Source organism: Bufo bufo, chromosome 6 (assembly GCF_905171765.1).
Source record: "Bufo bufo chromosome 6, aBufBuf1.1, whole genome shotgun sequence".
In the NCBI taxonomy this organism is placed as follows: Eukaryota; Metazoa; Chordata; class Amphibia; order Anura; family Bufonidae; genus Bufo; species Bufo bufo.
Genome location: NC_053394.1, coordinates 95,920,940 through 95,947,532, shown reverse-complemented (window position 1 = coordinate 95,947,532; position 26,593 = coordinate 95,920,940). Strand labels below are relative to the sequence as shown.

At 41.7% G+C, this 26,593-nt stretch overlaps 1 protein-coding gene across 8 annotated transcripts in view; it reads left to right on the top strand.

Moving 5' to 3' along the window:
• Positions 1–26,593, top strand: part of ANK3 (ankyrin 3) — a 753,651-nt gene that overhangs the window by 397,349 nt on the left and 329,709 nt on the right. Inside the window, exon 1 of one of the 8 annotated variants that reach the window (XM_040437293.1) lies at positions 824–937. The exons of the other annotated variants lie outside the window; for them this stretch is intronic. Coding sequence (XP_040293227.1) covers positions 824–937 — 114 coding nt within the window. Of the gene's footprint in view, positions 1–823; positions 938–26,593 lie in introns of those variants that run through there. 8 annotated transcript variants of the gene reach the window in all.

Here is a 26,593-nt window from a genome sequence, read left to right as displayed (position 1 = left end):
AAATGAAAAAGAAAATTAAAATCTGCAATGATTTGTATCCCTGCTATCAGAGCTCAGTTTTTCCTCTGCAGGACTGTTACACTGGATGTTTTTATATACATTCTTCCGAGACAAAAAAAAAGGCTTTATTCCACCTCCCTCTATGAATTTGTTGTCCTTCTGGAGGGGGGCAGCCTCCCAAACACACACTCAGTGTTAATAAGACCCTCCCGTCACATTGTGCTCTGCATAATGCAGCTCAGGGACTGTGTGACTCAATAGATTTCCTTATTCTTTGCTCTATATTTCCCCCCCGTATCATCAGCAGCTCTATGACAGTGGGAGGGTGCTCTGCCTCTTAGGTTCAGAGATTTATACAAGGACACATTTTGGTCCTAGGCTGATGACCAAGTGCATGTTTTAGCTTCCAGCTCCTGGATTGGGAAGCAGATTGTGATGCTGGGTCTTTGCATGTGCGGCCCCACATGACTATTCCTCTGCATAGAGCATCCTTCGGAGCAATCCCCCTTTACTGGGATCACTTAGACACTTCCAGCTGGTAGCAGGGGGATACAGCAGTCAACCAGCACACTCTGCTTCAGCTGTCCTTCTCCCTGCACTTATGCATGACAATGACTGGGAACGCTCCAGGTACTGGGAGGTAGAGGAAGGGATGTGAGCACTGGATATTTACACGCTTCCTCATCTTCATCCTGAGCCTGCGTACTGGGTTTTACTGCTCTTCATTTGTTGGAGTCTTCCCTGTCAAGCTGGATAGAAGGTGCATAAGGGCATTCCACCTTTTTTCAAGGGGCCCTTGTTTCATGGGATATTCTCTCTCACAATGGCTCATGCAGCATCCCAGTTGAAGAAGAACAGGGATCTGGAAATTAATACAGAGGAGGAAACTAAGGAGAAAAGGAGGCACAGGAAACGCTCCAGGGATCGTAAGAAAAAGGTATCATTTCTACATATGACAGATGGATGGCTGTATGTTGATTTCACATGTGTAGATCCAGCCGAAGCATGGCGTGAAAGCAGAAACACATTTCACACTGGTATGGACTACTGCAGAGATGATGCAGGAGGTGTGTGTGTGCCTTCCACACATGTCAGTCTTCTTCATGGGATTTTCAAGCATCTGATCCCTACTTCTATGGCTTAGAGCTTCAGTCCCCATGTTTGCCATTAAACATCTTACTGGAATATGTTATGCATGGTCTTACATAATGCAAATAGCCGCTCTTCTGTATCTATCTATCTATTCATATATATATATATATATATATATATATATATATATATATATATATATGGTGGCATTAATCTGCACGTATATGTCTATAAAGTTAGCACTTACGATACATACGGCATAGCATAATCTGTACGTCATGTTAATATAGTGTTCCCATATATATATATACCATTTTATATATATATATATATATATATAGAAATAATCAGTGGCCTGCGCTATTCCACCACTGCTGTGACCTCATTCTAAATTCTTCACCATGACAATACAATCGCACTTGTATGCGGTTGACGTAAAATTTTTCTGACACTGTTGCTAAATAATTTATTTCAGGCAACGTCTATAAGATTAAGGATTTTCTCCTGCATTTATGTTGGTGTCAGAGTCTCTGCCTGGGACAAAGGGCAATTAAAATGCATGTTCCTATAGAGGATTGTGTAGGCAGTGGGGAGACCTTGTCCTCCAGTTCAGTAGACGAGGCCCAGCAGCCTCCTTCTTCTCATCACAGGCAATGAATAAATATTGACCAGGAGGCCACAGATCCAGGCCGGTCGTTTGCACCTATAGGTTTTTCCTTTTTTTTTTCCTTTTATGATCCTTTGTGATATTCCCTGAAGGACAGATAATCCTAATTTACTGAGAGCAATGATGCATGAGCTCCCCCAATGACATGTAGATTTGCTGCAGTAAATGTGTCTGCCCCCCTCCCGCCGTTGTAGCACATACGGCATCACACCACTTGGCTTCCTTTTTGCGTGCGCCGTTAAATCTACAACCTATCGTAGGAAACCAATTCCTATTGTTATATGTGACATAATAGAGAGGCTCCAGGTACAGTCATCGATGGGGATGCTCCTAGGTTTCATCATATGCTACTGCTCGATGCTGAATGCACTCCCTCTACATGAAATCTCCAAAAACTGCTTTGATAGCAGTGATGGGGGATATGTGACAAAACTGTCAACCTTGGCTGATCATTGTGGTGGATCGGCCATTGTCTTCTCAGTGCCCTTACCATTTATGATCCAGGTGATTATTGACCAGGCAGAAAATAGCATGGGAGAGACAAGTGTTGGCACATCATTGGGATTTCAAGGAACATGCTAGATTGAATAGATTTGTGGATGACCACTGTAAGCATGTATTCATACTGAAGATTGTTATAGACATTGGGGCCACTGATTTAAGTGTTAATGTTCTTCATGTCTTATTGGGATGTATAGTAAAGCAGGCATGCACGTGTCTAGTACCATGCTAAGAGATGTTGGGTATTCCATAAGCTTCAGCAGTTGTCCTCTGGACAGCTCCAAGTAATGAAAGTGACTCCTGCCCAAATCCCTTTCACTATATGGCTGTTGGATATAGTTTTGCTTTCCAGCTACTAATAAACATCCAGATAATTTCCCCCCCAAATTTGTTTCGCAAAAGCACACATCTGGTTAAAGTATAAAGTGTTCCCGTATTGCCCCTCTGCAACCTAACCCTGCAGCACATGGCCGCTGTTCACACTGTGCCCCCCTAACCATAGCCTTTAAAGCAGAATGACAATAGCAGTAACGCGTGTCAGGGTCACAGAGGAGATTTAAAGAGTCTTCTTCCATTCTTCAGGCATTTTCTCTATTACCATAAGCCCCCCCCCCCCCCCTCAGTATAGAGGAGAGGACTGAAAGGGTATACACTGTGGTGTGTAATGCCTTTGTCTTTCCAGCAGAGCTTTGATCATATGCCGGGGGTTGAGGGATTATATATGAGGCCTACAGACAATGCACAATAAAACTCCATCCTACCCATAGTCATAGAGGGCCATTAACAGGCTGAGTGATCTACATTATCTCAATGCTGACCCTTCGAAAGATGGTGTCCACGTTGCGGTTACAAATTCTAGTAAATGAGTCACTAAATTGTTTATTGTACGGAGAGAGAATAATGGAAAATGTAAAAGAAAGAAAGTACCGTCTATGTGGTACATCACATACATACAGTATTACAATATACAGTGCTAGTCCAGTGCATGTATAACAGTACCATATAATGCAGTGGTATTGGAGTGTCTCTGAAGACCTTCTATGGAGATAAATTTCCAGTCCCCGTGTTGGAATCAGATCAATCAAGTGTTTGGAGCATGAAAGTGCAATGTTTAAGTCCATTAGAGCATCCATAAAGCGTAGGGTGTGGTTTGCCGTAAAGGACTAGTCAGCATTTCTGTTTCCTGCAGTAAATCAAATCAACCCAAAGTCATGGAGTCTGCCCGCACTTATCCCTGTCCTTCAGAGAACTTCCATCTGGATGCACAATGGTGCATGGGCTGGCAGGGGTAGCGTTATACAGAATTATACTGGTTACAAGCTACCGGATTGGGACCATTATGATCACTCAGGATTAGTAAATGGATGGTCTGTAAATACAGCTCATGGCCTAATGTGGAGGACCATAGATGTTTCTGGAGGTATTAGGACACCACCTGAATTGAAGTGGTGGCTATGATATGTGTGAAGCTTACGTCACATCTTGTTTTTACTACGCCTTTATCGCTTGCTTTGGGAGTGTTCCCATCAAACAGGCCGAATGCATCTGTAGGCTTGAACTGAACTAGTGTACGCCCAAAACGTGTCCTTTTGGCATCCATTTTTTTACTGAAAAGCATAGTCGACTGCAAAACAGTCTATATGTGAGGCGTGCACCTGTATGGGGGACATACAATTCAATGGGCCCTACATCCAGCATTCAAATGGGTCCTTCCTTAAAGGGAATGTGTCGTAAAAAGTTTATCTGCCCGTTAAAACCTGACAGCCACGTATATCCTTTTTTTCCTAATCTGTATTCACTTTCTGACTGCAGATTTTTAAATTCTATTTCCTGAACATGATTACGGGGGCGTCCATCTTGCTTGAGCTGTTAACAGCGTTTAGAGATTTGCTTTACAGCAGCCACCATGGGCCATGGACACAGTAGATGGGAGGGACCTTATTTGAGATGTATATGGTGTGTTATTCGACCTATTTCATCCTGTAATAGATTGGTCATACATTTCATACTTCACAGGGCATAGTGCAATTAATTGTACAGGATGGTCTGCGAAAAAGTAGCCTGCCGTTAATATCTCCAAATCAACCTGCCTAATAGTAGATCTGCCTTAGTTGTCCATAGCAACCAATCAGAGATCAGCTTTCAGGTCCTACAGGGCTCTGAAAAAATAAAAGCTGAGCTCTGATTGGTTGCTATGGGCAAGATTTACGATTAGGCAGTTTCATTTGGAGATATTGACGGCAGGCTACTTTTTTATGGGCCACCCTGTACTATTAATTGCACAATGCCCTGTGAAGTATGAAATATATGCCCAATCTATTGCAGTCTAACAACAGTATTTGTATACGGCCGTCCTGCTGGTTTTTATGGTCAGCATAATATTGGATCTCTAATATATTGGATTGTAAATTTTTCAGTGGATTTAATAAAATTATGTTTTTAATGGGGAACTTGAAAAACGTAAGTTTTTTTTTTCTAGTAATCTATTAGTTGAGTTGGTTCTATAATGAGCATGGAAATATATACATTCGTACATATTTTTTGTAGAGATTTATCAAAACTGATGCAAAGGAAAACTGGCGTAGTTGCCTATAGCACCAATCAGATTGAAATTTTAATTTTTCAAAGGAGCCCTGAAAAATTAAAGGTGAAAGCTGATTGGTTGCTATGGGCAACTAAACCAATTTTCCTTTGTACCAATTTTGATAAAGCTCCCCAATGGTGTGTTATAGGAGCGTTTTCTAGAGAAGCTCTATGTAGATAAGTTGTGATATTGGGTATTGTGAATGGAGAATCCGGTGTTATCTATTTAGAGGTGATGTCTGTCATTATAATCCTATCTGTAATGATAAGCAGATAACTGCGGTAAAGTGATCTGTACAGACCAAGACGTAGCGCTATTATTAGACTCAGTTTACAGTGCGAAAACTGCAGGATTTTATGTTTGTTTTATATAGATAGTCACATGATAAATTAAAAACGTCACCAAAAATTCTTTAAAAATATGTTTAACACGATTTAAACAATAGGTCATTTTCTGATGCCACATTCCTCTTGGCTGGAGATATCCCGAAATAAGAGACATAAAATGAGCAGCTTTGAACAAACAAAAATTTGTTCTTCAAACTCTTGATGCATTCCTCCATTTCTATAGAGCCATACATGCTTTTAGTGTAGAGTCCAGTATTCATATACCGAACATTGGTTATAGGTTAATACAATACGGAGTAAAAACTACAGGGGATCAGTTACATATATTTCAGTCACCTTGAACATATCTGAGAATCCTATATTAACAGTGTCTTTGGCCCGGTAACAGTGGAAGCCGCCACGTTCACTAGAGGTTTGGTGAGTGCAGCCGCCTCCTGGCAGCTTACCAAGCACAGCGCCGTACACTGCATAGTGGCATTGCTTGGTACTGCAGCTCATCCCCATTCACTTCAATGGCCGTGATTAGGCCATGTGACCAATAAATATGGTGACGTCAGTAGGCCAAGGAAGAGGGCCAGCCTCTTCTAACAGCTGATCGGCAGTGGTCCCAGGTGTCGGACCCCACCTATCTGATATTGGTCACCTATGCAGAGGATAGGTCATCAACATTAATTCCCAGATAACCCCTTTAAAGATGATCGGTCACCACTAGAGATGAGCGAAGTTTTGAAAAACTTTTATTTGGCTGCTTCACCAAATTTCACAAAGAAGTTTGCTTTGTGGCGAATTACTTTGTCATGAAGCGTATTTTCTTTATGAGTAACGAGCACAATGACGCGGAACGGCGATTGCGCCACCCCTCCGTCATTGAACCCCTCAGATGCCGCGTTCATCACTGAGCGTGGCATCTGAGATTTAAAAAAATTGGACTTACAAGGGTTAATCTGTGAAAAAAATGTATGAGTATGATTTTTTTTCGCCGCCATTTCAGGGAAAATTGATTCATTACCATGAAGCACAAGGAGATTCAGCTTCACGGCGAATCTAATTTTCCCTGAAATTCGGATCGAAGGCCACTTCGGATACTTCGATTCGCTCAACACTAGTCACCACTGCTGACATATCCACTTTAGTACATACTTCTATTCCTCATGAAATAAGAATTCTGGAGCTTCTTTTCTTATAACTCTGTGCTGTTGTGTTATATTATTCCGCCTAGAAATGTATAAATAAATTGGCAATTGTGTGTTACCAGTTGGATGTGCGTCCATATGCAGTTGGGGGTGCGTCCATATGCAGTCGGAAAGTGTCCAATGCTGCCAGTGTCAGAAAGGAAGGGGACACACTTCTTTCACAAGGGGAATGGTACAGCCCAGTTGTCAGTTTTGTCATAAATACAGGAGGCATAACAGAGGAACACCGAGAAAATTTGCTCATGAATTGTCTTGTCTTGATGAATTCAAGTATTTAATGTCAGGTCCTGATATTGTCTACTCCCTCACGTCTATATGCTGTATGTGGGTAGTTGGCCTTCTATAGTATCTAAAACATGGACTTTCAAAAACAATCTATGCATTACAAAAACTGTTAGGCCCCTTTCACACGGGCGAGAATTCCGCGCGGGTGCAATGCGTGAGGTGAACACATTGCACCCGCACTGAATCCGGACCCATTCACTTCAATGGGGCTGTGCACATGAGCAGTGATTTTCACACATCACTTGTGCGTTGCGTGAAAATCGCAGCAAGCTCTATATTGTGCGTTTTTCATGCAACGCAGGCCCCATAGAAGTGAATGGGGCTGCGTGAAAATCGCAAGCAAGTGCGGATGCAGTGTGATTTTCACGCATGGTTGCTAGGAGACGATCGGGATGGGGACCCGATCTTTATTATTTTCCCTTATAACATGGCTATAAGGGAAAATAATAGCATTCTTAATACAGAATGCTCAGTAAAATGTCCATTGAGGGGTTAAAAATAATAAACAAATTTAACTCACCCCATCCACTTGGTCACGTAGCGGATCTCCTCTTCTTTCTACTTTCTTCAGGACCTGGCTAAATGACCTTTGATGACGTCATTGCACTCGTCACATGGTCCATCCCATGGTCATCAAAGGTCCTTATAGAAATGTCCAGGTTTTCACGTGGCTCATTAGTATTGCACCCCCTGCTTCATACAGGGTATTGCATTGGAACAGATATCATCGTAACGTTGTAAACTGAAGCTCAGCTGTGGGTCATTTAGAAGAACCATGAGTTTTCAGCAGGATCATTGATCCTGGTTTTGGCAATGCACTAAAACAATGGTGAACATCTGGGCCTGCCAATAAAGAGATGGATGTGTCAATTCAAATAGTAGGAATCCCGTATAGTCCTGGAAACCGGGCATTGTATATAGCGCTATGTTATAGGCTCTTACAACAGTTGTATAGCTTATAAAGCTTTGCTGAGGGTCTGCATGTCATCCATCCATCAGGCCTCAAGGATAAACGGGGCTAGCAATCTCCTACAATGAATCGTGAATTGACCCTAACACCGTCACGCAGATGCCTCCTCCTCTACTGCATAGAAATCTTAGGTCAAATGAAATTAACCCCTAGCCGACAATCTAGTAGAAGGAATATTTATGTGTGGCAGATAAAATGTTTCAGCGTGGTTTTTACAATGTGGACATAGGAGGGCCAGATGCCTCTAACAAAGGCTTTTGTTCCCTCCGCCAAGCCCCATATTCTTTTGTTGTACTGCGCATAGTTTATGGAGGTATACAGCGTCAGTGGAAGGTATAGTAAATCATCACCTCCTCAGGTCAGGCTTAGGAGCCCATGAAAAATATACCAGAGTATCTCCCCAAGCAGTTTGTAGTAGGTGTTTATAGCGTCGAGTAGGAATCTGGTCACATGCAGTATAATATCGCCTAATAGTTCCTTGTTTTACACATTGTGCTGAAATCTGGGATGTATGAGCAATATGCAGGGACTGGTGTTCTGCCTGAAAGGGTTTATCCAGACCTTTAGAATTGATGGTTTATCCTTAGGCTAGGCCATTATTATTATTATTCTGGTTCTGACTTTTAATAGTGGCTAATCTGGGTATTACAGCTTGAATGGAACGAAGCTGCAATACCCAGAATAGCCATTACTAAAGTACGGCACTCTGAGTGCGAAATCCATCCAGATCCATGAGGCCGCAATGCTCTCCACTTCCAATATTTGATAGGTGGAGGTATCCAGAGTTGGACCCTCACTGATCTAATATTGATTGTCTACCCCAGTAATAAATCATCAACTTTAGAAGGCTGGATAACCCCTTAACCTGCAATGACAGTAACTTAAAGGGGTTCCCACCTGTTTTATGCTGATGACCTATTCAGCTGAATTTTTTTCGCAAACATGCAAGTTGCACTGCAGTACAATTCATCTCTATGGGATCACTGCTGCTCTGCAATGCCCCTGAGATCCTGGCCAGGACAGGTGTCGTGCGCCCAGTGTGGCCATGTAGCCGTACCCTAAAGGGTATCATTAAAAACCTAAAGTCCTATTTACATGGGCCGAGAATCGGACCAATTATTGAGAATGAATGCTGCCACAAAGGCTCGTTTCCAATAGTTGGCCTGTATAAGGGTGCTGCTCCCGATCGTTTATGTGGCACATAAAATCATCGTCTGTCCGCAGCACATCACCCTGGGTAAAAAAGGACAAGCTGCCAACAAACTATGAATCTGCATAGGGATGAAGGATTGTAGCAGAAGGAATGCACCATCCCTTCCCGATCAATACTCTCTGTATCGGCTCATGCAAACAGGCCCTTATTATTGACCTCACACTATGTGTATATGGGAACTTTTTGATACAGATACAGGAATAGGAGAGTCATTATTGGGCTAGATGAAGATTGTGGCTTGGTCTTGCCTCCTGAATGTACTTCTAGGCGACTATGGAGCTTGCAGCTATCTGCTTTACATGGAAACACTCAATGTTGCCTCGTTAATGTATAGCCAAATAAAACACATGTCCTGATACTCAAGTCCTGGTACTGAAGTACTACAAGCTAATGGTTTTTGGTTAATTTCACCACTTCATGCATTCTGGCCTTGTAATGAATTTCCAAAAATGACCTAATGAATAGTAATTGCAGTAGCCATAATATAATGTAGAGCAAAGGAGAGCATACAAAGACTGGAGGTCTGTCAAACATAGGGGAAGGACATTAATGGTGTAGTGAATGGAGAAGGCAGCTGGTCGCTCTATCCAGGGTTTACTGTGGGTGTCAGTATGTTTATGATGTCTCAGGCATTTATGTGGCAAACAGGGGGCTGGAACACAAGAGGTTAGGGAGAACGGGACCCTGGGCAGACCGGACTTTGAATTGGACTTCTTAGGCTGAGGTTTCTTTGAAGTCAATTTCAAAGTGGAAATATGTAAAATGCCGACACTGATATGAAAGGGAGACAAGTTCTCCCTTTGAAATGATCGCCATAAGAACGCGGCATATTATACAAAGACTGATATTTTGATGCAATTAGATTTAATGTAACAAGTGCAGAATACGTGACCCACTTCACACAGATCAGTTGTGTATGGCTTTACCAGCTTCTGTTGATCCTCATCTACCTCTTCAAGTAGGTGTAGGCATGAAGATTTCCCTGTGAGAAGATGAAGGATCTCATGTTTTATCATGGAAATGTATGCTGATCACACCATGTATGCAAAAGCATTTTGCCATTACCTGAATTATTTTTCCTTAGAAGATCATCAACATTGTAGTAAAGACCATAAGGCTGGTTGTCCTATGTGGATATTTATGACATATCGATAGGGTATGCCATTACTGTCCAAAAAGGTGCGAGTCCCACCTCTGGGACCTGCTCCTATCTCAAGAAAATATCTCAAGAAAATAGCTCAGCCAGAGTTCACTTTCAAAAATATGTTTTAATATAAAAACTTGATTAAACAATAGGTCATTTACAGATGACACATTCTCTTAAACGGCCAGGGTGCCTCAGAGATTACTCGGGAGGGGATGAGGGGGACATGTGGATCACCTGTGCAAAGTCCATACTCCCATCATGAGGAGCATTTTAAGATGAAAAAACACTAAGGCCCTGATTTATCAAGACCGGTATGTGCTTGTCATAAATGAAATGCCTCTTCCAGCAGTTTGTGCCCTACACTGAAAGCTGCTACTCCAGATCGTAGCTAGCATAGATTTCAGTCATCATTTAGGCCAATTACCCCACCCAAACCTTGCCTTTGCTATGCCCCCTTTCCGGAAACTGACGGCATAAAAATGCCAGTTGAGACTGAATCTGGTTACAAAACAGGTTGTGACTTTTTAATGTCAAATCCCTAGTATAGAGGGAAGAGAAATCTCCCCCCAAATCCTATAGTCTTCACCCACTAGTTTAGCCCTCTAAATCCAGTAACAACACATTGGGTTAACTCACAGTCCTGAGGGTTAGTTATGCTTCATTTCTCCTCTGGTGGTACCACAAAGAAGTGTAACAGTTGTTGTATAGAGATGTCGCGAACATAAAATTTTCCGTTCACGAACGGCGAACGCGGACTTCTTTAAATGTTCGCGAACGGGCGAACCGCCATAGACTTCAATAGACAGGCGAATTTTAAAACCCACTCTTTCTGGCCACAATAGTGATGGAAAAGTTGTTTCAAGGGGACTAACACCTGGACTGTGGCATGTCGGAGGGGGATCCATGGCAAAACTCCCATGGAAAATTACGTAGTTGACGCAGAGTGTGGTAAGTTGAATTCGCAATGCGATTAATATAACCTGCATTAATCGCATTGCGAATTCAACTTAGAGCTAAGTTCCTAATGGTTGTATTGCTAGAATTGACGAATATAACGAATATAGAACTATATTCTCAATCTTTGTTATATTCTAGCAATACAACCATTAGGAACCCAGATCTAAGTTGAATTCGCAATGCGATTAATATAACCTGTATTAATCGCATTGCGATTACAACTTAGCAAATTTGTGACACTGCAGCTTCAGAATGAATCTAAGATGGATGCTGTCCTAGCTTTTTGATAGGAGGTGGGAGGGTCTGGGAGGGAGGGTATGCTGCTGATTGGCTGGAATGTGTCTGCTGACTGTGAGGTACAGGGTCAAAGTTTGCTCAATGATGATGTATAGGGGGCGGACCGAACATCGCATATGTTCGCCCGCCGCGGCGAACGCGAACAAGCTATGTTCGCCGGGAACTGTTCGCCGGCGAATAGTTCGGGACATCTCTATTGTTGTATCACTGCCCCTATACATTACAAAAAGAAAAAGAAAGAAAGTTACACTTGAAATACTTGATTTTATAAAAGAATGTTTGTCTTGACATGTGACATTTATACAGTGTCCACCAAATTTACAGATAGTTAATCAAGTTTTTCTAAAGTAGGACCACGATCAACAAAACTTGTAAAAAGGTGCAGGACCGAAAACAGTTTTTCAGTAGAGCAATATGCTTAAAAACGGAAACGTGACAGGCCCACTTCACAATCCATCTGACACCTGAGTTCCTGTTCATCCTTATGTTATTATTTGCATGTTCATAGTCAGAGACTTACAGTAATTTGAGTCCTGTACCTTGATGCAAAATCTGTAACAAGACCCCCAACTGCCATGTTCCTTTTCTAATACTGGGAAAATGATAATGCAGGAGAGGGTCCGGCTTGGTGCACCTTCTACCTAAACGTTCATCTGAGAAATGGAGCATGTTTAATATTTCAAGTGAATATTATGCAAAGCGAGATCAAGAATTTGGCTTTTATCAGTGTTTTTTTTGCAGATGGAGGGAGGGGATTCATGAATACATTTGCTACGTATTGTTGTTGTGCTGGGGAGTAACCTGAGCGTGATGTTGTTTGTCGCTGCTCAGAATACAGTAAGACCACCGAGAATTGGCTGTGTTTGTAATGTTGTGGGTGTTCTGTGGGACGAATTAAAGAGATGGAAGATTTAGGAGATTATTATAGAAATGAATGTAATTAGCTGACTGTATTATTCATTATGCAGTGTTGAAGTTTGACTCTAAGTGTGGTGTTTTCCATATATTGGGTCCTGTTCACATCACAGTATGGTCCTACGCTTCTGTCTGGAAAAGCTTCCAGGATATATACCAAGTATATACATAGGACAACTCGGACAATGACAAAAGAGCGCCTTTTTGGCCTAATACCTTTTTTTAGGTATACAGTAAAACCATACTGTACTGTATGCGTTTTCTTTACAATTAGAACCTATGGGGGATACTTATAAATGCCTTTAAAGTGGGATACGTCGCAGGAGAGAGAAGTGAATTTCCTAAAAATCCATTTTGGTCCGATTCTACCTGAAGAAATTTTGAATCTACCAAATTCAATAAAAAAAAATAATTCTGGTCGAATTTTGATTTCTAACACATCGATTCACTCATCTCTATCTCACAGACTTCTGTCCGAGGTATACATTGCAAGCTTTGCCCAGTGTACCCAGTTTGTCAAAGAGAGGACTATTGAGTATTGACTTCTTGGAGGAAGTAAGCCTGAGAGCCCTTAGCTGCAGAGTCCTTGACAAAACACATAGTTGACCCTTTGCCAGATTGGGTTCTACCACATCCATTGTATGGTGATATATGTTGGTGGACAGCTGCCAAAATCACTAAAATCACTAAAATGTACTAAGGAGTTCTATGAGAAAAGGGGAATAAATGGTGTGCAGTCACTTTTTGCTTCAGCTATGTCATGACTAATCTACATGCCTTGGGGGCTGGGGGGGGGGACGGACTATCATAAATGTCTTAAATGTGTTCTTGAAATGTCCAACTGCATTATTCATGTGTTATACACATATGTATCATATGGTTTGGCTTTTATGCAACCTGTGGTTTAACATCTGGGCTGATGACCATTTCATTTTGTGCTGGACTCTAAAGTTTCACAAGCGCTAAAGAGTGAAATGTTAGAGACCACACAGGCGTAAATGTATACGGCATTTGCATTCCTGTTTATGCTATTTTGCATTGCCACACACTTTGGTCTTACCTTTGCAGCCTCTAAAAGGGACTATGTCCAGGTGTTTTACAGCACACACACAGCTCCTCAGCTATGGACATAGATTCAGTCAAACGGTATATCCAAATAGGTATCTTGTGCGCCAAGTAAGGTTGAGGCATGCTATCTTCTGCATGGGTTCCACTATAGAAGTCCAATATGTATGAACCGTCCAGTGCGCGTCTAGATACATTTTTCAATGATTTATTGTGGATCACAATAACATAAGAGAGATATTTTGTGAGGCAGGCCTCCCTTATGCTGTATATTCTCCATGTATTTTACAGTAACTTTGGTGATGCTTTGGACCTCTCTTCCACATAGATCCAGTCAAGACTAGTGATGAGCGGCAGGGGTCATATTCTAATTCGCAATATTTCACGAATATTTTGTAGAATATTCGTCGAAAATTCACGATTTCTTTTTTTACTCAAAAAATCGGAAAGGTAATGATTGTGTAATATGCAAATTTTCGAATTTGCAAATTTTCGTATTCGAATTTTTTATTGCAAATTTTTCGACTTACAACTATTAGACAAAGAAGATTATAGCACTATATTAGCTAAATTGCTCTAGTCGATTTTTTTCGAATATTCTCTATATTGCTATAACTTAGTTTTTTTGAATGTTCGTAATATTCTAAAAAAAAGAATATATAGCAATATAGCGAATATTAAAAAAAACGAATATAGAGCAAAATTTGCAAACACTACTACTCCTAAAGTCAAGTATATTGCAGCCTTCTTATTGGCCCACAAGCTAGAAGCAGTGAGGGATCATGTGTACTGATAAAAAAAAAACAAAAAAAAAAACATTTTTTTCCCCGAAATTACGAATATATATAACTATATTCGAAATTTTCGCGAATTTTCGAATTACCTATATTCGCGATAAAAATTCGAAATTCGAATATTCGTGATCAACACTAGTCAAGACACAGTAAGAAGGATAAAAGGGGAAGGTTGACTTCCCACACTAATTGATTGCCAGGGAGAGCAGAAAGAGTACATGACATATCTGGCAAGGTAAAATATACCTAGTACTGGTATTTTGTACACAGAGGACAGGAGACCTATTACAAAGATCAGCATTGGCCCCCAGTTATGGTTCCCCAATTCTTTCATTCATTACAATGTGTTTGTTTCCCCCTCTACACTCGCTCTTTGAGACTTGGGCCAGACTATTCAGTTTCTCTGTAAAGGGGAGTCCTGCACAGGGTTTTGCCACCAAGTAGCGAAGAGAATCCGGCCAACCAGGGCTGGGATCCCCTCTCCAAGGGTTCTATACCAGCAGCATGCTCTACCTTTACAGTAGGTATGCCCTTGACACCTAGAAGCCAATTTGGTAATGAATATATTGAACGTCGAATGACAGATGTTGCATGTGATAATGCATAATTGAAAGCATAATATATTCTTTCTAGTAGTTGTCCAATTTCAAAATAAAACAGGGAAATGGCGGGCATGCAATAAGATAATAAAATAAGCATTAGTTACCAATTAGATCCAGCGGTGGCGTCCTGGCCATCCCTGCCGGGCTTTGTTTACTTGACTCCAGAGATGACATAATTTCCACAACACGTGACCACTGCAGCCAATCGCTGACCAAGGTCAGTGATTGCCTGCAGCAGTCGTGTGTCGACATCATCTCGCTGGTCTTATTCCACTTGCCCATGGTTGGTGTGAACCTCCAAAAGTGTTCCCCCCCACCCTCTTCAGATACTGCAACATCAGCAAAGAATGGTTACACCACCTAAAGGTCCCTTTACACAGGATGATATTACAGCAGATTGTTGGGGTGGAAGCGTTACATCCCGACAATCTGCTGATCGCTGGTGGAGGAGACATTTACATGTAGCGATCTCCTCCAGAGTATGGGGAGGAGTGATTGCCAATGCCATAGCTTCTCCCCATACTGACTCGTTTGCCGGCAGGAGATCGTGTTTACTCTTCTACAAGTAATAGACAGGGGCTGACTCTACCACCGTGCAAACCAATCAAATGCTCGAAGGCCTCCAGAGATTAGGGGCCCTCTGCTGTCAACAAGCAGTTGGCTGAAAAACAAAAATATGACATCAGGACGGATATACAGCCAGCGCAACCAGTTCAGATGCACAATGGCCAAGAGGGGAAGGGGGCCCTGTTGATAAAGGCATCTTTGCCGAAACGCGTCCTGGTTGTAGGACATGATATATTCTGGAATAAACTGAATTTGCAAAGACACAGCTGCTGGGATTCATTACTACATGTTGACTGTGGAGGTGGCTCCTTTTCCCGTGCAGCGTGCATTGAGCGAGTGCTGACCGGCTTTGCTACTTCCCAGCTATGGTGGCCAGGCTGAGAGCGAGGCCTAGGGGGCTGATAGGGCGAGGTGTGGGGGTGTGACAGGACAGAGCTTAGCTTGGTGAATCCCCCAGACATAGATTTGCTTGGGGCCCCAGAAATGTGAAATCTGCCCCTAGTGATAGGGGATAGAGGAATATACAAGCAGTGCTCCATTGTGTTCCCTCTTTGGGGAAAAGGTTGGCGTAAATTAGCACCAGGCGATGACCCTATTTTCCCTATTTCTACACAGCATGTCTATGGGATGGAAATTAAAAAGATTCATTTTTTGATGGAAATTAACAGCAAACAAAAAAAAGTGATATACGTCAGCTTTTTTCAGTTCTGCATTATAAGGATAGTGGTTTGATAAGGGTTAAGAACAGCTACAGTTGTTAGCGTAACTTCTAGAGCCGCCATTCTCTGCTGCTCGCCTTTGCTGCGCCTCTGCAGTGCAACTGAGCATTACTTGTGTGTTACATAAACATGCATCGAGCCGCCTACATCTGCAGTGCTCGGCCCTGGCTCCATGCCATGCTGGAGATGTAGAAGAGGGATTCTTCCACTAGCTGGTGCACACTCTGTACCAAATCTCTGCAGTCTCTGCTGTCAGGGAAAAAATCTAATAAATGTAAGCGATTATTTTGGATCAAAAAAAAAAAAAAGCCCAGAACCATAAAGTGCTTAACCCTAGAATTTCCATTTCTGTAGATTATCTATCAGAGCTCACAAACATTGCCTGGCTGGCTGACGTAAGCTTCTGCTGGGACACAAGAACAGAGGACATCAGACAGTCAGGGCCATTGTTCTCACGTAGCTAGTGGAAACTTGGGTTGGCTGATGAACATGTTGAGGGTTGCCGGTGAGGGCTTGTCCACAGAGCTGCATCAGTCAGGCTTTTCCATATATGATATTAGCTCAGTCGCACATAAGGCTACATATTGTAGTAGTGTAGCAGTACAGCCATAGAAATAAATGGCGTTGCAGCGCAGCACGCATGATTTCCGCGCATGTTTCATATAAAAATCCAACCCTGCTGGATTTTTGGCGATTCTGGGGTTACAGTCGCAGCAAACTTGAGAATCGGACTGTGAACCCGTTCATTTCTGTGGCTGCTGTGCTACACTGCGATCTTTAGTCACGCGACAACTGGCATACCCAAGAGCACCATGTAGCCCTAGCCTCAGGGCCTTGGATGGGTGCTGCATTGTGGAATACCAAGGTACATTTGCCATTCAGGACCCTGTGAAGGCTGAGTGGCAACTCTGCAGTATTGGATAGCTTGGTTGGTACCCAGCATTGAGCGTAAGAGATATAACTGAGAAACAAGTCAAGAAATTATTTTTTATTACCATATTTTTTTATTTTATTTAGCTGAAATACCATTTTAGATCTTCAAACCGGCGATTCTCTAACATCTGGCGGCTATTTCAGTCACAGTCCAATGGTTCATTAATTGTCCCTTTGTGACCTTGCCAGTCTTCCCAAGGGCACAGAACTGTAATTCTGACTGAAGCCGTCTTCTTGGGGAGATATCTGACAAAGGGTAAGAACGTACAAGGTTGTAAATGTCTGTTGAGCAATATGAAGAGCTTCTAGTACCTATAAATACTTGGTATGGTATGCCCCACGAACGTGTGCCGGCTGGGCCTGTGCCGAGGTCCGCAATGCATGGGCATCGACTGCAGGGCCACTGTATGCGGATGCAGGGCCCATTCACTTGAATAGGGTCCACGATCTGCATCCAACTTTAAAAAAGTAGTGCAGTGCACAATCGGCCAGTGCCCATCAATTGCGGACCCGCTATTTGCAGGCTGCAATATGTCCGGCTGGCATGAGGCCTTAGGCCGTATTTTACTACAGAGTCACAGGCACTTTTTATGCTGCCTTATGTTGCCGTGTCTACTATGGGTTTCAGTGTATGATAAGTTGTAGCCAGTTATATACAGTTTTGTTATGCAATTTTTTAAGCCACAACCAGAAGTGGCTTCAAATTATAGGAGAAGTTGTATCTGATTTTAAAGGGATTGCCATCATTTTATTAAGTGATGGCCTGTCACTAGCTGATTGGCGGGGTCAGACACCCTGGATCCCTACTGATCTGGCTCCAGGAGCAGACAGCATCCATCTACTATGTAGTAGACTGTACTTCACTACAGAGCTGCCCCATTGCTCCTTTTTTACTTGATTTGTGACCACATTGACAAGATGGGAATATCACACGAACGGGAATAGTTCACACGAACGTATGGTTTTTATAGTTTTTTGTGGTCCGTTTTTCACGGATCCGTTGTTCCGTTTTTGAGTTCCGTTGTGTTTCCGTTTCCTTTCTGTTTTTCCGTTCCGTTTTTCCGTATGCCATGTACAGTATACAGTAATTACATAGAAAAAATTGGGCTGGGCATAACATTTTCAATAGATGGTTCAGCAAAAACAGAACAGATACGGAAGACATACGGATGCATTTCCATATGTGTTCCGTTTTTTTTGCGGACCCATTGACTTGAATGGAGCCATGGAACGTGATTTGCGGGCAATAATAGGACATGTTCTATCTTTCAACGGAACGGAAAAACGGAAATTCGGAAACGGAATGCTTACGGAACACATTCCGTTTTTAATGCGGAACCATTGAAATTATTGGTTCCATATACGGACCGTATACGGAACACAAAAAAACGGCCCGTACACTCGCAAAAAAAAACGTTTGTGTGAACTAGGCCTAAGCCTAATAACTAGTTTGAATACTTGTATATCCTTGGTAATCCTTTGGAATCTTTTGATTAATCCCTTCCTGACCAGTGCCGTACATGTATGCTGCTGGCCAGGACTTTAAAGATGACAAGCGCCCGGAACTACTGTGTGCGACCGGTGGTAACGCCAATTGCGAACTTTTAAACCTTTAGATGCCGTGGTCAAACGTGACCACGGCATCTGAGGGAGAAAAAAACAAGATGCATTGTGCAGCATTTTCTGTACTCCTGAATGAACAGACGCTGCCGCACATTAGTTTCTATTGATCCCCTTCCTGTGGCAGGGCTCCATAGGAACGTAGTGTATTTCTCATACACTTCAATGCTAATGCATCTAATGATTTCTTGTTAAAGGTCTGTATGGAAACTTTTAAAAAGTGTTAAAAAAATTAAGGTTTTTAAAAATAAAAAAATATAAAAAGTCAAGTCACCCCCCTTTCCACAAAATATAAATTAAAATATGTAAACAATAAAAAAACTCATACTATTATTATATAAAAATATTTATCCCATACGGCAAACAGCAAAAGGGGGAAAAAAATAATCAAAATGGCCTATTCACTGTTTTTTGGTTGTTTCACCTCCCACCAAAAATTTATAAAAGTGATCAAAAAGTTATGTGCACCCCAAAATGTTATCAATGAAAAGTACAGATTGCCCCACAAAAAATGAGCCCCATCTCTGTACTACAAAAAAGGTATAGGGTTCAGAATATGGCAATGACAAGAATTTTTATTTTCAAGGTTCATATTTTTTTCAGTATTAAAAATGAATGAAAGTAACAGGTCAGTTTTACCATATAGAGAACGCTATAAAAACAAAACCCATAAAATTTTTGTGGAATTGCATTTTTTCCCCCTAATTTCACCCCATTTGGAATTTTTTTTCCAGCCCCCACTACATCACATGCAAAAAACAAGCCCTCATATGGCTATGTGAACAGAAAAATAAAAAAGTTATGGCCCTGGAAATGCAGGGAGTGAAAAATGAAAATGCAAAAATGCAAAACTCTCCAGGGCTAAAATGGTTAAATGTTACAGTTTGTGGACTGTCAGGAGTTCTTTGCATGGCTATGCTGGGAGGTTTGCCATGCAGACCAGTGAAGCCCCAGCTGTTCGACCTACCAGTGAAGCTGGAAGCCAAGCCAATCAGGTTCCTGGCTCAGTGTCCAATCACAGAGCTAGGTGGGGGATTTAAAGGGATATTTTGGTTATAGAAAGTCATTCCCTATTCACAGGATAGGGGATAACTATCAGATTGATGGAGATCCCACTGCTGGGACCCCCACCGATTACGAAAACGGGGAACTTGTACCCCGTGGAGCTCCCTAAAATAGACGGAGAGGCTGGTCGGAAAAGCGTGCAGTCGCTTCATTAATCTCTACAGGCGCTGGAGATAGCCGAACACTGTACTTGGCTATGTCGAGCATTCCCATAGAAATTAAAAAAGCAGTTGCATGCTTTTCTGACCAGCAACACCTCTTCCATTTCAGCAGGGCTCCACGGGGTACGTGGCCCTGTTCTCATGATCGGTGGGGGTCCCAGCAGTAGGAGACCAAACAATCTGATAGTTATCCCCTATCCTATGGATAAGGAATAACTTTCTATAACTGGAATACCGCTTTAAGTCTGGTACTCAGTCAGACTAGCTGCTGGTCGTTATGTATAGTGTCCCGGCTCTGTAGATCTGTACCTGAATTCTAGATCTGTACTGACCATGGCTTTTTTTCTGGATTAACCACTCATCTACTAAAATATTTTATACAGATTTTTCTGGTATTCTGATTGTGGCTTGTCTCTGGATTAATCCCTTGTCTGCTCTTTGGGGCCTCCCTATCTCCACCTGGGTCCCTAGCATCCAAGTCCATCTGGCCTTGAGGCAGGCTCTGATGTAGAACCTAGTGGTAGCCGTAGCATTATCCCAGCTGGAGTGGTTATGGAAGACTAGTAACACGGAGGGCCTATGGCTCTATATTATGGAGCTACAGGAAATCCAAGAAAATAAAGAAAGAACAAGTTCATATGTTTCATTTTACATTTAAATGAATTCTTCATAAAACATTAAGCAAATTTGTATATGATGAATTTATATTCAGTTATGTAAAATTCTGCTTACTTCTGAACTCACATTTTGCAGTAAGCCCTTATGGTTTAGTGTCTGATTTGCATATTGGACTCTCAGTTAAGGTACATATTAAAAGCTTTTGGTTAGCCATGTTGAATTATTCTTGTAGCCTTCGGTTGTATAATATACAGTAGATAAGTAAAGCAAAATATTTAAAAAAAAAATTCTAAACTTTTTTATCATACTGATATATAAAGTTTAAAATTGTGTTCAAAAGTGAACTTTCCACTTTAATTATTTCAGGTCTTTTTGTACTCAAAAACACATTAATCAGACAAATATTTAATATAATTTCACATAAGCACCAGCCCATACTCTATTTCCATGCGCCCAAAATAAGCACATTTATGATTTCTACACATTTGACTTTGTTTTATGGACCGTAATTATTTCAGAATGTAAACTTCTGGTGTGAGCCTCAAATCTACATTTCTACGAGTCCAATTAGACCTTTAACCACTGAACATGTACAATAAATCCAGCTTGAAAGTGCACATGCACAATGTGCCTTGGGTTATGAAGCCAGGAGATGTTGTAATGAAACAAGCTTCAGCTATGAACTATTCAGATGATGCATGCCAGCAAAAAATGAAAAAAAACAGTACTAAAATATCCTATATACTCTCGGAAAAATGGAAATTTACCAAAAAGTACATATTAAATAAGCTACTGGAAACTGGGCTCTAACGAAGCAACTAATGACAATCTTCAGTGTCTTTAGTGGTATCTGTATCCTGTTTTAGGCTACTTTTTTGCGGATCCTTCATACTGTCGTTACAATAATACAACCGCATGCATCCGTCATGAACGGATCCGGTTGTATTATGTCTTCTATAGCCAAGACGGATCCGTCATGAACTCCATTGACAATCAATGGGGGACGGATCCGTTTTCTATTGCATCCCAGGACGGACAGAAAAACGCTGCAGGCAGCGTTTTGGTGTCCGCCTCCAGACCTGAATGGACACTGAACGGAGGCAAACTGATGCATTCTGAGCAGATCCTTATCCATTCAGAATGCATTAGGGCAAAACTGATCAGTTTTGGACCGCTAGTGAGAGCCCTGAACGGATCTCAGAAACGGAAAGCCAAAACGCGAGTGTGAAAGTAGCCTTACCCATTATCTTTATAGCATCAATTCATTTAACTAAAAAGTTACAACGTAGTCCATAAGGACATGTTTCCTAAACACCATAATAGGACATTGTAGAGGAAGGTGGACAAGGACATATGGACCTCCCTTCTATGAGCTGGAACAGTAAGCTTTTCTATAAAGGGGCTTCCACTTTTTTACATGTTTGACTATTAGTTAGTATGACCAACATAACTTGTATTTGCTGCAAGGGGGATGTAGAGTCAGACATGTCTTATGTAGCTTTATTCACCCAGTGATAACAGCTGATTCCTGGGGACCAACAGGGATCAGTCGATCTAAGCAGTAGCCCATACCTAAAAGGGGTTGTCTTTGTGATGCTACTTATTTAAAAATGAATGTTAATATTAACACGTTGTCATTACTCCATGTAAAAACCTTTAGCTTGGTTGAGACAATCATTAATACAGTATATATAATGAAAAAAGATACTGGGCACTCTCTGGAATAAAAGGAACCTCACAATTTATTATCAATAGGACATATAAACATATAGACAATTCATTTAATACCATTAAAACACCATAACATAAAATCCGGATAAATATAATAAAATATGAAATATAAAACAAAATTCCTATTAATCTAAAAAATATTTAGGAATAAGACCGCCTCTGATTATTCGGGGATAAAAAGTCTTTTAAATAAATGTTCCTCCAACTTTGAGTTTGGGTATACTGTAGAAATATTCTTTAGGGTATTGATAGCCCAAATATAACTTCTCCTCCGCGGAGGAGAAGTTATATTTGGGCTATCAATACCCTAAAGAATATTTCTACAGTATACCCAAACTCAAAGTTGGAGGAACATTTATTTAAAAGACTTTTTATCCCCGAATAATCAGAGGCGGTCTTATTCCTAAATATTTTTTAGATTAATAGGAATTTTGTTTTATATTTCATATTTTATTATATTTATCCGGATTTTATGTTATGGTGTTTTAATGGTATTAAATGAATTGTCTATATGTTTATATGTCCTATTGATAATAAATTGTGAGGTTCCTTTTATTCCAGAGAGTGCCCAGTATCTTTTTTCATTTGCACATTTTATCAAAGGAAGGGTGATTCCTTTTTACTGAGAGCACCTCTACCATAATCTGCTTTGAATCCAGTGCGTCACCTCTCTTTATCTGTTTTACAGTATATATAATGTCCAAATTGCTGCATTGAGTGAGACTCTGGAGCAATTTGGATAACAAAAGAGTGGATCCATATTGAACCATTTTGCCATATTTCATGGACATAATAGCAGAAGGGCTGCCTGCATGATGAAATCACAACCTGTCTACTTTCATAAAACTACAGGGATGGACTGTCCATGAGAGGATCGTGCGAGAGGACTGTGCAGTTATCCTTGGTTGTGGTGTGATAATGCAGCCCAGCAATAGCAGGCTCCATGGCACAGAGAAGAAGACAACCCCGTCTGACGATGACATGGAACAAATCACTTCCCTCTGGGGTTGAAAACTATTTTTGATTTATTTCATAAATTACCCATCTAAAATCCAATAATTCACTCATGTAGACTAAACCATAGCATTTATGATGCCTTAATATTCTGTAGATCTGAAGAATGATGCCCGGAAACTTTTCTTCTGGTGGACCAAAGTACTTTAATCCAATACCTCAGACTAGAATTCAATTGAGGATTGAATTTGATTTTATAGTTATAAAAGTGTTCAAATTAGAACCCCATAGATTTTAAAAGGGTTTTCCAAGATTTTCATTGTGATGACCTATCCTCAAGATAGGTCATCATCAGTAATTTATGGGTGGGGGTTCGACACCTGGGACCCCTGCTGAACAGCTGTTTGAGAGGGCCTTTTTACTCTGTCCTGTGAACACTGTGGCTTTCTCGCAGCTTAACAAGCACAACGCCGTACACTGTATTGTGGCTGTGCTCGGTATTGCAGCTCATCCTCATTCACTTCTATGGGGCTGAGCTGCTCCTCGGCCTTGTGACCAATGAACATGTCGTCACTTGGCCTAGGAAAAGCAGAGAGAAGGTCGTGGCGCTCACAGGAGCAATGGTGCCTTCTCGAACAGCTGATCATCGCGGGTCCCAGGTATCAGACCCCCACAGAGTATGAAAATCTCGGAAAACCCCTTTAATGTTATATGATCTATATTAATATTGGATATGATAAAATATTGATTGGTGTAAGTCTGACCCCCACTGATTTAAACACTGGTCCAACATGTCTCTCATTGAAACAAATAAGTTTAAGGGGGTTATCCGATATCTAAAATCCCCCCCCCATGTCCGGGCCCCTTGTATGGATTATACTTACCTGCTCAAGGGGGCTCGTCCCCGTCGTGGCCTGCTATTGGCTGCTCCCCCCGTCGCCTGGGGGGTCCTGGTATTGGGGGGGATACTTTAGATATCGGATAACCCCTTTAAGCTGACAGCCAGACATTCCTGAAACCACCATTAATATCAATGGCAAGAGAATGTGCATGCACGTCATAATTTCCCTCAGCAAACTGGATCACAACCTGCCGCCTGTCCATCCTTAGGATCAATGGGCATCCCAAAAGATCTATCCCGTCAGTAGATCATAAAACATTTTGAACGCTTTTACAAATTGTTGATGTTTTTTCTCTTTTACTGGTCTTAATTCTGAGGGTGTATTCACACATACCGGTTGAGGAAAACCTTTATGCACTTTTGAGATGGTTTACAATTTGTTTGCAGTTTTTTCAGGTTAAAAATGTTAAGTAATAGTTTCATCTGTAAAAAAAAAACGCAACTGCATCAAAAACTGCAATGAAAACGCACTACGGTTTCTCCCAGTGTGGTTTTAACACATCTCAACCACTACCTGTGAATTATACCCCAATAGGGACAGTAATATGAGAAAATACTTAAAACCAAGAACATGCCACACAAAAAGAAACTGCAGAAAAAAAAGAACTTTGGGTAAATTCAAACGGGGAAGACACCTAGTGGATTTTCCTCTGCAAAATTGCAGGTATGAAATCTGCAGCATTTTACAGTAGCAGCAAAAGCGGAGGACATTTAAGTCAACTCTTCAGTTCAAGGGAAAAAAATTCACATTAACTGGAGGTCACTATCTATGTATTCTGTTCATTCCCTAGTTAGGGGTCATGCACACCGCCATGCGTTTGCCATTCATTTCAAAGGGGCCACAATAGATGTGGACAGCATACTGTGTGCTGTCCGTATCTGCACATCCGTTCGGCTGCTCCTCAAAAAAAATAGAACATGTCTTATTGTTGTTTTGTGGACAAGGATAGGACATTTCTACAGAAGTTCAAAAATAAACGGTGGCATGCAGTCAGCCGCGATCTATGTTTTGTGAATCCGTGATTTCTGGATCGCAAAACACTTACGGCCGCGTGCATGTGATTTGTGTTTTGTCTTGAGCTGGAGGGATGCTTTAGGGCTCTTTCACACGACCATTACTTGTTTTGCGGTCCGCAAATTGCAGATGCACTAAACACGGATACCGACCGTGTGTGTTCTGCATTTTGCAGAACGTAGCATCTGCAATAACCTGGACCGGGGTATGCACTCTGACGCCAAATTATGCAATGGCTGGGTCAGGTGTAGGTGATAATCTATAGTTTTGTTTGTGATGTCAATTGCAGCGTGCGCAGGGTACAATCACAGGGCCCTCTAAGGTGTTGTAACTCATGCCCAATGTTAGGAATGCCAGAGTGGTGTAATGTCTCTGTATGGTAGTGATAATGGTGTCAACGGTGTCTCCTACCTGGGTACGGCTGGACTCCTGGCTCACTTGCAATACATTGAGTGTAGTGCTAGTAGGAGTAATAGAGGAATTTGCAGCAGAAATTGAGATTCAGACCTTGGGTAAAGTTCAAAATAGTCTTGACTTAGAGTAGCTTTCATCCAAGCAAGATAAAGCTTTAGTCTTAGGTCCCAGCAGGTATTGGCAATGGTTGGCAGGAATTTATGCTTCTGCTCTCTCATGTGCAAGGAGCTTTGCAGGAAAGGACGTCTGCTTTGTAGCTCTAAACTGTGGCAGGAATTTGGCTTCTGCACTGTCTATCTTCTGCTGTCTGGGGACTCTGGATTTTACTCACAGTTATCGTCACAGGGTATGGTTCTTCCTGGAACTGGAGTTGTCTGCTTGCTTCTTCCAGCTGAGGCTGAAGGGCTCAGGCTGGGGATGATGATCGATTGTCTCAGCCGAGACAAGATCCTGGCTTGGATCCCTATATCTGGGAGCTCCTACACGCACAGCCTTCCCCTAGCCGGGGTGGCTGGCACACTAACTTAACTTCCTTCCCTCCCCATGAGGCAGGATATGGGCGCAGCCCACTTTTCTCATAGGGGGGGAGCTAAACTGGAATGAACTATTCCAGCCTAGATATGCTAAACTGACTTAACTCCTTGCTAACGCATTGCTGCCACCTGCTGGTGAACATGGAAATTACAGCAACATACAATTAACAAGGCTTTCAATGCACATTTGTGAGGATATTAGGTAAAATTACATTAGATGACAATGTAGATGCTCTTAAGAGATTGTAGCGGGGTAAAAGAGTTTCGTAACACAACTCTGGGGTGTTACACATCCGAGCCATAATAGAACAGTCCTATCCTTGTTTGTAATGTGGACAAGAATAGGACATGTTCTATATTTTTGCAGATGCCACGGAATGGACATACGGATGCGGACAGCGCACTGTGTGCTATCTGCATCTTTTGCCGCACCTTTGAAGTCAACGGGTCCGCATCCGACCTGCACAAAATGCGGATCAGATGAGGACAAAAACAACGTTTGCGTGCATGAGCCCTTACGCAAAGGCATACACATCAAACGCATTTTGATTTTAAATCTGCAGCATGTCCATGAATCTTCTGGGTTTCCACCATGGATTTCACCCATTGCAATGCATAGGGTGCAATCTGCGGCAGTTCTGCAGCAAAATCCACATGGGGCTCGTACAATTTGAATTTTGCCATAGATATGTCATGGACTTGTCTGCTTCTTTATGCATCCTGTGCGAACGTT